Source organism: Balaenoptera borealis (assembly GCF_965194805.1).
Source record: "Balaenoptera borealis genome assembly, chromosome: 8".
In the NCBI taxonomy this organism is placed as follows: domain Eukaryota; kingdom Metazoa; phylum Chordata; class Mammalia; order Artiodactyla; family Balaenopteridae; genus Balaenoptera; species Balaenoptera borealis.
The window spans coordinates 72,869,982-72,882,140 of record NC_138865.1 but is presented as its reverse complement, the minus strand read 5'-3'; the positions used below and the strand labels follow the sequence as shown (position 1 = coordinate 72,882,140).

Below are 12,159 nucleotides of genomic sequence, written 5' to 3'. Positions count from 1 at the left end.
CCTATCCCACAGTTTACGAACATGTTATGATTTTGTTACATTAACATTTGCTAAGAAAACCCCCAGGGTACCAGATGGTGAGCAAAACACCACAAGAGAAATTGAGATAGAGAAGTTTATGACTCACAGGTCCTGGAGGAAGTACCTGCACACCTGGAGGGGCCACGTGGGGAGGTCAACGCAGGACCTGGGCACAAGTCTTTCTTGATTGGGGTCTGTGGGTGGAATGCTTTGAGGTTCCCAGACTAAGGCCGGGTTGTTCACTTCAAACCAAAATGGGGTTTTGGTGAGCTCCATGGGGGTCTTACCTAAGGGGCGCCAACGGGGAAGGCCCTGGGAGGCAGGGGGAGACTTGTTCACAAGGGCCATCGAGGGGGTCCTTTCAGGAGCTTACATTTGCACGTGACTCTGCGGGCTGCTCTCCACAGCATTTGCTTGCATGAAGGAGCCAATGTCGTTTTAAGGCCCACGCAGGCTGCTTGGCCAAACCGAATGGATGCTGAGGCAGTAATACCGTGGAGTAACTTAGCTGAACTGAACTCTTACCCCGGCACTTAGCTTCCCAGGTTAACGGTACTGTTAGCTCCCCCAGGGTCAGTGGGCGTGCAAGGACCCGGCGTGGTTCTCTGACAGACGGGGACCCCCGTCTTTGGAAATGGGGTGGTGCTTTTGGTTGTCACAGTGTCTGGGATATTTATATTGGCATTAGTGGCCAGAACCAGAGGTACTGGCTACTCTGTAATGTCCAGAACGGAGCCACATGAGAAGGATTTATCTCCTCCAGAATGCCAGAGCACTTCCCTGTCAAGGAACACCACCAGGGCCCGTTCAGATGAATCCTCCAGAAGAAAGCAACAGTCCTCCCCCAAACAGTACTGAAGACCCCTGAGACCAAAGACTGCATGTTGCTTTTAGATGAGTTTTTCCTAGGTTCTGTTTACTGGCCTCCTGACAGGTCCCCTTGACTCCTACAGCTAGAGTCTCTCTCTCTTTCCCCTGCCCCGTGACACGTATGTGTACTCAGTGACCTTGAGGGGAGAGCAGGCACAGACACGTCACCTGAACACAGAGCAGCGCTTAGGAAAGACGCCGCATCCCAGTACCAGATCCTGCCCAGTGCCAAGTGTTCTGTGCATTTTCTGATTTCCACAGTGGTTTCTGACAGTGTGTTTTTCCCTTCTTTAAAGTGCAGCTCCCTAATGAAAAACCGGAAAGTTTACTCTGAATCTTCAAAGGATTGGTATCCAGAAGTTCCACAGGTCATTTGAACAAAAAATTAGATGGCTTTGTCGATCAGAACAGGCAAGACATAGGCTCTCTGATTATAAATCCATTTTAGACCTGCCTAGAGCAGAGAAAGCATTTGGAAAACGTATATTTATTTTTACAGCAAATTACTCTAGCGTGAGGAATTCATTATAGAGTAGTAAGATTAAATGGTTGCGTTTCATTTATAAGTATCGTTTCACAATGTGCTTCTTGCATCTGAAGGAACTGTTGCCTAACATTATTTTCTGCCTCATGTTCCTTTTACATCCATTTAAATGCCTGTCAGATTGTTTGCCTTTACACCCAGCCTGACGCTTTTTCAAATTGTAAGTGGAGACGGCTGTGTCTAGAACCCATGGTTTATTTCCATGCACAGGGAACCAAGGGGCCGAGAACATTTCTCCAGATCACTCGGGTGGTCTCAAGGGGAGCATGCACTGTGGTGCCCACACAAGCTCCCTTCTCTGAGGGAGGTGGTGCCACGCTTTTTCCTAAAGAGAGGCTGCCCTTTCAGGAATGAGTTACTCTGGGCCACCTCTAGAGAGATGCAGAACAGAATGGGGCTACAGAGTTTATAGCCACGTCCATCCAGGAAGGAAGGGGGGAAAATGCTCTGTGGATTTACTTGGAAATCCATTCAGTCATAACCTCACCACAAACTGATGAGTAATTCCTGGCTTGGTGCTCTCACCTGCACAGAGACAGAGGAGTTTCCTCCTTTCTTTTTCCGATTCCTTCTTCCCTTCCTCCCCGCAGGGATCCCATCTTGCCCCTCTCTTTCCTCGGCCTGCATTATTTGTTTGACCTGAAGTTGGTGCCAGTGAGACCTACCTCACCAGGAGTCCAGCTGTGGCTGTGTGTTCTTGGTGCTTTCTTTCTGAGCAAGCACTGAACCTGACGTTTGAGTTTCCATTTCAAAGCAGGCTTTAATTTCTGGTCTTTCCGTCAATTACATGGTGCCTGTCACTCACATAGCACCAACCGTGGACTGGAATTGAATAATGATACTGAATTTACACTTGGAGTCTTAAGAATTATGATTTTCCTAATTTAACAAAGAATTTATAGGTTTATTTGCCAAAATGGGAGGCAAATTTGGAATTGTGGTTTGGCTAGATATGGATTTGGCTCAAAAAGCAAACTGTCCCTATGCAGGATCCTGTGATAGGCATCTTAGGAGATAAAAATCAACCAATTCCTTGACCTTGAGAAACATGCATTTTAATAAGGAAGCCAAGAAGAGTATTTAGGTAACAGTAATACAAGGCAGGCTGAGGAATCTGAAATTAAAAGACATTTCCATCTACCAAAATGTAAGAAATAAGGTTCATCTGAATGCAATAGCAGAATTACAGGACATCTGCCATTTTTTTAAAGTTTTTTTTTTCATCTTGCACCCTCCCTAATATATTCTTTCTGCCTTTGTTCCTAATTTTTGAGAAGTAGTAATATCCTTCCAGGAAGCTTCCCATGTGATTTAGAAATGCATTAGAGCAATGGTCCTCAAAGTGGGACCTGGGAATTTGTTAGAAATGCAGATTCTCAGGCCCCACCCCAGTCAGAAACTCATGGGGGTAGAGACCAGGAATCTGTTTTCATAAGCCCTCCAGGAGACTGTGATGTATGCTATAGTTTGGGAGCCACTGCCTGAGAGAAGGGTGGATCATCCAGCCTGAAGGAGCCTCTGTTCTCCAGCTGTGCTCTGCACGTTCCGGTCAAGCCGAGTGTTTCTTGCTGCTGGGGTTCCATTGGCAAATAAGCGCAAGAAACGCTGCCAAACAGATCTTTTTTGGGTATTTGCCACATGTGTTTTCCTATTAAAGACTCTGAGAAGTCCTGTACTGAGGAAATTTAATTCAGTTTGTTTAACCTGAAGTTTCCACAATTACTTGAACGCAGAATACATTATCGCTGTGGTGGTACCTGATAGTCTTGTTGCTAGGATTCTTTTCAACATGTTTTAGGGAAAACTTCTGGAGAGAGCTTTGCCCTACATGCTGTCAGTATCAAAAGTGCCCTATGCAGAGACAGCCCCCCGCCCCAGCCCAGGGTGGGAATCCTGCCTTAACCCGACCTAGAGAACCAAACGGGAAGCCAGTGCAGCTAGCTCACTCGCCTCCCTTCCTCTCACTACATCTCCGTGCTTCGTTCCACCCTCATTCCCACTTCATTGTCTGCTCCTCAGCCGGAAGACGGGGTGATGTGCTAGATTCTGCCTGAGCCATGGAAACTGCTTCATGTCCATGCAGAGTGTGGTGTGTTTGTCTCCATTTTCTTTCTCCATTTGTGAAGCTCACAAATGGCGTTTTGATATTTTTTGGTCCATGCATTTTTGTAAGAAGCATGCATTATCAAATATTTTTCTGTCTTTACTAGCCTGCCCCAAAAGATCAGATTTTTCCATTCTTTTATAGAGAGATTTTCTTTAAGCGTTAAAAATTATGATTTAATTGTAGAATGAAAATTTCTATCAGTGTAGCGTTGTCTAAGCCATCTGATTTCCCATCTGACTTGAAGTCTGTGGTTGATAAAGACGATATTGACACTGGTAGCAGACCCTTCACGTACATTATCTCATTTACTCCTCCAAATGGAGGAGGTGGGGAATCCTGTGAGGTAGGTATCATTAACCCCATTTTACAGACAGCCTTAGAAGTTTATAGATGAGAAACTTGTCCAGATGGCACAGTAGCAACTTGGAATATAGAGTGAGATTTCCAGGGTTTGAATATCTCTTCTGCCACTTAATAGCTGTGTGACCTTGGGCAAGTTAATTAGCCTCTCTGTGCCTCAGTTTCCTCTCCTGAAAGATGAGGATAATGTAGCGCCTACCTCACAGGGTTGTTGTAAGCTTTTACAGTGGTACACGTGAAATGCTTAGAAGGATACTGACATATACCAAGTGCTCAGTAAATGTCAGCTGGGGAAAGAAAAGCTAGAATAGCCAGGAGGATCCCCGGCATAACTAAACTTAAAGGGTCTTAACAACAGCAGATACCCAGTACACATTGCAGATCGAGTGATAGGATGGACGGTGCTGCAGTATGTCCTGTGCACCACAGCCTGCTGGTGGTAAGCCATAATCAGTCTCATGAAACACAAGGATTTAAATGGATGTTGTCACTCCCTGCTTCAAGATGCATGCTGGCCTTAAGGCTCTCTTTGACCTTTCTCTGCTGTTCCAGCTTCTCATTCTGACCCCAACCCCATCATCATTTCCAATGTTATGTCTAAATTTTTAATTTGTTCCAGGGCACTTGAATATCATAAGCGATTTAAAGGTGGTGTCACTCTAAGTGCATAAAATATTTTTAACTTCATAAAAATTGTCTCAGAATGCCTTTCATGAAACTCAGTTTGCCTTTCGGATTCTCTTCCTCATCACCCATTCCAGTAAAAAACAGAATGTGGGCATTCCATTGGTGGCAGACTTACTTTCCTTTGAAAAGGGCCCTTTCAGATCACTCTTCCTGAGAGTGAAGAATTTTGACCAATAGCTATCAGGTTTTGGTATCAAAAATAATGGAAATTTATATATTACTGCCATATCATTCAGGGGAGGTAGTAGAAGACAAACGGATGTTAGGATCTCACAGCAGTTGTTTATCTTGAGGATTATAACTGGTGCAGATCAGAGCATCCCTGGCAGAACTCTGAGATTCCACCCAGTAATCTCCGTGGCACAGCATCAGCACAGGGCCACTCCTCAGATGTGCAAGTATTTCCACCGTCATGTACAGTGGGTTAGGATGATGCTTGCAGTTGCTGCCTTCAGACTTTTCCAGAGTAGGCTGTTCACCACGAACTCATGACCACCAGTACAAGCTGTGGGGTGGCTCTGTGGGAGTGGGGCTGCCCTAGTCTCCTGGGTGCACCAAGATTAGCTATTTGGTGTTTGGATAGCTGACTCATCCAGTTTCTCCCCGATGAGGTAGTACAGACAACACATTTAGTCACTAATGAAATAGTGACATGCTGCTGAGAGCAAGAGCTTTCCCACCAGGTGAGTACCAAGGATGTGAGGGAGCAGCTCTTCCTGTACCCCACCCCCATCCCCACAGCAGTTACATGGTTTGGCCATTGACTCACCATCGTTTGAGCAAGTTCTGTGTATACGTACCAAGCCCTACCAAAGCCAAGAGGTTGCACCCTGACATAGGCAGATTATAATCATCTAACATCATAATCATATAAGAGCAAACGCAAATAGAGTGCTTATAAGGCACCAGGCACTGTTCTGAGAGCATTGTATATACAGTTGACCCTTGAACAGCACAGGTCCACTTATATGCGGATTTTTTTCAGTAGTAAATACTACAGTACTATATGTTCCAAGACTGGTTGAATCTGTGATTGGTTGAATCCGAGGATGTGGAACTGTAGATACAGAGGAACCGAACTGCATATACAGAGGGCCAACTGACTGTAAGTTATATGCAGATTTTTGACCCTGCGGTGGTTTTGGCACCCCTAACGCACACATTGTTCTCAAGAGTCAACTGTATTCGTTTTATCCTCAAGAGCCTTATGAAGTAGATACTGTTTTTACCCTCATTTTACAGTTGAGGAAACTGAAGCACAGAGACATTAAGTGGCTTGTTCCAAGTCACACAACTAGTAGGTAGCAGAACCAGAATTCAGTTTTAGACAGTCTGGCATCTGAGTTTCTATTTTTATCAACTATTCTATCTTGAATAAATATTACATCCGTTTCTAGTTAGGTATAGGCTCTATTAATGTTATACAAATTTAAGGCAAGAAGTATTACTAGAGATAAAGAAGGAGAACAATTCAGAAATCAGTAACAAAAAGATAACTAGGAAATCTTCAAATATATTAAAATTAAGAAGAACACAGTTCTAAATAATGTTCAAAGAAGAAATCACAGTGGAAATTAGAAAGTGTTTTGAATGAAATGATAATTAAATTGCAACATCAAAATTTGTGGGATATTGCTAAAGCAGAGATTAGAGGAGGCTCATAGTTTTATATAAATATATCAAGAACGAAAAAAGTTTGAAAATCCATACTTTAAGTTTTCATCTTAAGCTAGGAAAAAAATTGGCAAACTAAACCCAAAGAAAGAAGAAGGGATAAAGATACAGGCTGAAATCAGTGAAATAGAACACAGGCATACAATAAAGGAAATCAACAGAATCAAAAGTTGGTTCTTTGAAAACATCAATTGCAGTGAAGTATAAGAAGCACCTCAATTACATGTCCTTCCTACTACTGCCCCCGGCAGCTACTAAATTCTGATTTAGGAAATCAATAATAGAGTGGGATTTTTTTAAGCCAGTCCTCCTCCCACAGAAATGCTCTATACCCCTGTCAATATTAGTTTGTTGATTCCCTTTTCAACTGAGTCTCTGCAAATTCTTTTCTAACTGTTCTCCTGTCTCTGTTTGTTCCATGCTAAGCAGATGGCCCAGAAATTAGCCAAAAGCAGGAAGAAGGTGCAGTACAAACAACTTCATCAGCTTGGTGTTATGCCTGTTTTGTTTTGTTTTTTTCATTTATTTACGTTTTGCCTTTTTTCTTATTTCGCGTTTTTGTTTTCTGCATCCAGCAAGTTTTTGTTCAGATTTCTTTTTGAACCGCCCCATAAGCCAACGTTTCTCAAAACTCAGTTGCCCAAAGTGGCTGTTTTCTGTTGCTCATTAGTCATCTCACTCCAGAGGAATGACAGGGAGCAGATTGGGGATGCTGAAGGGATCCTGCAGGCGTGTGCAAGTGCCCACCATTCAGGAGCATTCACGTGGCAGGGACCTGGGTCTACTCAATTCTAGTCATGTTTGATTTGTGGATTTGTCAGATTGCTGGATGCAAAAAAGAAAACTCGCTAATAACCACATGTGTGCAGAGTCAAGCCCTAAGTGAATCAGACTAATGTGCTTTTTTGGTTGTGAAGCTTCTAGGTGCTTATAAGCTACCCATGGGACACTGAGGCATTGGGGCTCGCTCTTATTGGGGTGGCTTCAGGAGTGGGTACTGCTTGTGTGGTGTGTGGTGTGTGGGAACACGAAGACCCTCTTACCACAACTGCCTTTTTTGCACCTGCTGTAAGCATTGTCCCCCATCACTTGAGCAGGAGCAAACTCTGACTTCTCCAAGGTCCTGGGGATATGAGTCAGTTGCCCTTGTTCCTGCAATCTTTTGGGTTCTGAAACCCTTGCAGACAGTGCCATTCACGATCATTGTTCATGGAGTCAGATCTACTACAGTTACTGCTTCCATGGCGGAAGAAGCAAGGAGGAGTCCGCATTTCTCCCTGTAACCTGGAGATGCTCACTCCCGTCCCCGTGTCATCCTCTGTGTGGTCCTTTCAGCTTTGGCAGTCTAGTTCTGAAGTCTGCATCGCTGTTCTGGTGACTGTGTCTCAATGCCTCTGTGTATGAGCTAACCTTGCTCGCACACACCTGGGTCAGAGTAACGTATTGAGCTTTCCCTTGGTGCATTTTCCTTCTCAGGCTCCTGAAGGTGAGTCTCAGCCAATGACTGAAGTGGATCTCTTCATTTCTACCCAGAGAATCAAAGTATTGAACGCCGACACGCAGGTATTAACTGGCTCCCACCTTCCTCGGGGGTGAAGCTTAGCATGACAACTAGGAGGCTGTGCCCTTGTCTGTAGAGCAGCTGTCCCCAGATGCTGGCTTCCACACAAGCTAGAAGGTTGTGTATGCAGTGCCTGCTGCCGGGCTGGGGGCTGGGGGATGGGAAGGGACTTGGTAGGGAGGATTGGGGCTCTTAAAGATCAAAGGAAAAAATAAGCCTTGGATATTGTTTGCTAATAATTCTCATAAGTTTTTATCAGAAGATTCATGAACAAACTAGCCTTTTAAGAAATTTTGTTTAGAATCACACACACACACACACACACACAATACAATCATCCAATCATCACATGCAGATTTTTTATTTTTTAACTTCCCCACCAGAGATTCTACTGGTTGTAAAATGATTGAAATTCCTTTTCACATACTACAGACCACTTCCTGCTCTGGGTTATCACAAACCAAAGGAATTGCTCCCAGGCCTGAGTGGGTGCATGTAAATCTGCCAACAGGGTGTTTGCAGCGAGCTCCCACGTGTGGACCGCACTTGGCTGGGCTGTGGGGTGGCAGGCTGTCTCATGGGTCATTAGATGCCGCACTGGACATACCATCCTCTCCCTGCTGCCTTCCAGGAGACGATGATGGACCACCCTCTGAGGACCATTTCCTACATTGCAGACATCGGGAACATCGTTGTGCTGATGGCCCGCAGGCGGATGCCCCGCTCCAACTCCCAGGAGAACGTGGAAGCCTCCCACCCATCCCAGGATGGAAAAAGGCAGTACAAGATGATCTGCCACGTCTTTGAATCTGAGGACGTAAGGGCGGCCTCCCTTCCATGTGATCTGGGCTGCCCTTGGGTGACCAGGTTCCCTCTAGTTCTCAGGACCTTAATCATATGTGAGACAAATACTTATTGAGCACTTATTATGTGTCAAGCACTGTTCTAGTGCTAGGGATATAAGGCTGAGTAAAATAGACAAGATACTCATTGTAAAGGTTGTAGAGAGACAGAAAATAAATAGATAAATATACTTAATATAAAGTTAGGTAGTGGAAGGTTTGATAGGGAAAAACTAGGTCAAGGGATAGAGGGGCCAGGGGCTATTTCAGGTAGAGTGATGAACAGAGTCCTTTCTGAGGTGACATTTGAGCAGAGACCCGAGTAGAGTTGAGAGTGAGGAAAGAGCAGGTGCAAAGGCCCTGAGACAGGGGCCTGCTGATAGAGGTTGAGGAAAGGCAAGGAGGCAAGCCACTAGAGAGGCCAGAAGGGTGGGAAGAATTCAGCCAGACCCACAGGGGCCCGAACAGGTCTCACCTGGCCACTAGGGCATTTGGGGAGGGCAGTTCTTGGACGTGCAGGACTGCCTTTCCTAACAGGAAAGTTAGCGTCCCTGCCCCTACCCACCAAATGGCAAGAGCACCAGCCCCCCACTCCTTAGCAAAACCAGCTGTTCCTCCGGTCACAAAGCCAGTGATCCCTAACGCCCATCTCTCCAGGTGATAACGTCAGCAGAGGAAATCAGCGTACAACAGAGGTGGGGCCCATTCTTCCATTCAGCTGTCCTACCCAGTTGTCCCTAGAACTGCCGGAGAGAACACCAGGCTTCAAGCTGTGTTAGCATCATGCTTCTCCCAAAGCTCGACAGGGCTTGGAAACTCCCTCTGGGCCTTGTTTTTTTTTTTCTGGCCAAGCCATGAGACTTGCGGGATCTTAGTTCCCCGACCAGGGATTGAACCCGGGCCCTCGGCAGTGAAAGCACAGAGTCCTAACCACTGGACCACCAGGGAATTCCCCCCACGATGGTTTTGAACTACAGAGCCTCCCCGAGAGGGCCGTGTTGGTGCCGTTGACTGGTCTAACTTTTCCTCCTGCCACAGTGGAATAAGCTGTATTTCTCATATTGAGCAGGGAGTCCTTATATACTTAAAGAAAATTGCCTATGGTAGCCTTGGCTCCTTAGAAGGGGCCATTTTTCTCCAGAAGAGTGTTCATCCAGCTGCTTTAAATGGCCTTCCTCTGAGAAGTTAGGAGTCTGAGGGGAGCTGCTTTTCTCCAGGGAAACGGAGCTGACATGGCTTGTAGCCACAGACAGGAGGAGACGCTTAACACTTTTGTACCATCTTTTACTTGTCTGGTTCTCTAGAAAGCAGCCCCAGGGACATGGTCACTGAGAAGGCAGAGAGCTTGAAGCACCTGTCCTGGCCATTCTCCCCGCTTTTCCTTTAAAACTGAGGCCAAACCTGCAAACTGGGAGAAAATGAGTTTAGAAGGTTCTCGGAAAGTTCCAAAGGAGTTACATTTAGAATCTTAAGTTTCATGTGTCCTGCAGGCCCGTGAAAAGGTGGAGTTAGCTCTGCTCACCAGACATGAGGGTTCTGGTACGACCCTCTGCCACCTCCCCCTGGCTTGGTGCTCCTAAGGAGGGCTTTCTTTCCCTTGGGGCTCCTTTTCGTCTGTAGGGGGAGATGATGGAGGGGAAGAATGAGGAAGCAAGAGTGGACCTGGGGATCTCACTGCTTTGCTTCCAAAGCCCAGGACAAAGGGGGAGAGCGTGGGCTGCAGAACTGGGAGAACTGGATGTGGATCCCGTCTCCCGTTCTACAGAAGCTCAGGCTGTGCAGCTGCTGAGCTTCTGTAGAACGGGCTGCCGTGCGGCTCAGGTGGACACGGCAGAGAAATCAGTAGCCTGTGTGCGTTCGCCCGGTGCATCCACTCGTGACGGTCGGGAGGTCCGCTGGCCGTGTTCTCAGACACTTTTTTTAGTTCGTCTGTTCACACAAGCCTCTGATGCCCACGGTGATGCCTCGGCAGGAGGCAGCATGGTGGTCCTTGATGTGACTTGTGGCATGTGACGTCACCAGATTCTCAGAGTGAGAAAAGTTGAGCATTTCTTTCCCCACTGCCAGCCACACAGAAATTTCTGATATCACTTTGAAAGCACTTCTGCTTTCAGCAAAAATTACCAAAGGTAGGGAAAGGAGGAGTGGAGATTAGAGTTGTGTGTGTTTGAAACATTGCCCTAGAGCTTTTTCTTGTTTTGCGGGCTTTCTACCCACTGTGATTAGACAGAGCGGCAGTCCCAGTGGTGGGCAGGAGATGGGCTCCGGAATCAGGCTGCCAGGATTCTCAGCCCCCATCCCCACCCCAGCTTAAGCTCTCAACCTCTTTTTCCTGCTCTGCCCAATGGGAGCAAATAAAACAGATCCGAAATCTAAGAGCTCTGAGAAACAAAAGGGATTGTTGTACTCAGTTGGTTGATAAACCTGCTTTGAGCTGCCATGAGACACTTTATAGGATTTGTCCAGCTTACCGTGAATCTTACACATTTGTTGCAGGAATATTACCGTGTTTAGGCACTTCTCCAGGCTCTAATGGGGTTTTTACACAATGTATGATAAAAGCACCCTGTTACCTTTCTAAAATGTGAACATTTCTGAATTCTGAAACACTGCCTTCAGAGCTTAGGATGAGGGCTTATGGACCAGTCATACTTACGTCTTCGACTTGCTGTGAGGATTTATGTGACAGTGCTTCTACAGCATTTAACACAGCACAGGCTCAGTTGCTGGTGTCTCCCCCAGGTTGTAATGTTGGTTAATTAATGCAGGGAAAGGTTATCAAAGCCCAGTGCAGGAGAAAGAACAATAGAAGCAGAGTGAGCGGTATGACCTTGAACAGGTTCCTTCACGTCTCTGGCCGCAATCTCCTCACCTGGAAAATGCATAATAAATATTCTGTAATGTCCCATCCATAGATAATGTGAATGAAATGAAATTCATGGATAATATAACCTCCCTTTTTGAAAAATTTTTCACAAAATAACCAAAGTATTGCCATAAATATAACACAAAGGAGAAATAAAAGGAAAGCAAGCTAAAATAAAATAGGTTGATAGACACACACTCACACACACATGCAGAACCACCATACTCTACGGCCAGTGTGCAGGCTGATGGGAATGTGATTTATTGGCAACCTACATCCCACGAATAGCACTGATGCTGATGATTTTCCAAAGTCATGAAGCTTACTCGTGGTAAAGTGTTGGACAAAACAAAATACCATCTTCTCTCAATTTACAGAATAGTTGTATTCTTGGAATGTTCAGTGTGTACTAGAGCGTGCAATTAAAGCCTTGTGTTTTTATATAAATTAGAGTTGAGTCCCAGCCTTTAGACACAGGTGTTATATGTTCATGAATGTCCAGTGGGATATTTGAAAATTGTGCAGGATGTAAAACAACTCGTCCTGTGTAGGACTGTCCTTTGCACGGCAGTAGGTCCAGCGTCTCTGACTCCTGTCCATCAAATGTCAGGAGCTCCATCAGGATCA

At 45.6% G+C, this 12,159-nt stretch overlaps 2 protein-coding genes across 9 annotated transcripts in view; one reads left to right on the top strand and one right to left on the bottom strand.

Moving 5' to 3' along the window:
* APBA1 (amyloid beta precursor protein binding family A member 1) overlaps nt 1–12,159 on the top strand; it is a 236,509-nt gene that overhangs the window by 204,651 nt on the left and 19,699 nt on the right. For 2 of the 3 annotated variants that reach the window (XM_082403659.1, XM_082403660.1), the window contains exons 6-8: nt 6,693–6,725; nt 7,740–7,826; nt 8,456–8,641. In XM_082403659.1, coding sequence (XP_082259785.1) covers nt 6,693–6,725; nt 7,740–7,826; nt 8,456–8,641 — 306 coding nt within the window. The remainder of the gene's footprint in view (nt 1–6,692; nt 6,726–7,739; nt 7,827–8,455; nt 8,642–12,159) is intronic. The other variant, XM_082403661.1, reaches the window with a different exon arrangement.
* Nucleotides 1–12,159, bottom strand: part of LOC309634101 (uncharacterized protein) — a 76,303-nt gene that overhangs the window by 45,688 nt on the left and 18,456 nt on the right. For 4 of the 6 annotated variants that reach the window (XR_014247839.1, XM_082403702.1, XM_082403701.1 and 1 more), the window contains exon 2: nt 11,323–11,538. The gene's annotated coding sequence lies outside the window, so the exon portion shown is untranslated. Of the gene's footprint in view, nt 1–8,647; nt 10,281–11,322; nt 11,539–12,159 lie in introns of those variants that run through there. The other 2 variants (XR_014247840.1, XR_014247841.1) reach the window with 2 other exon arrangements.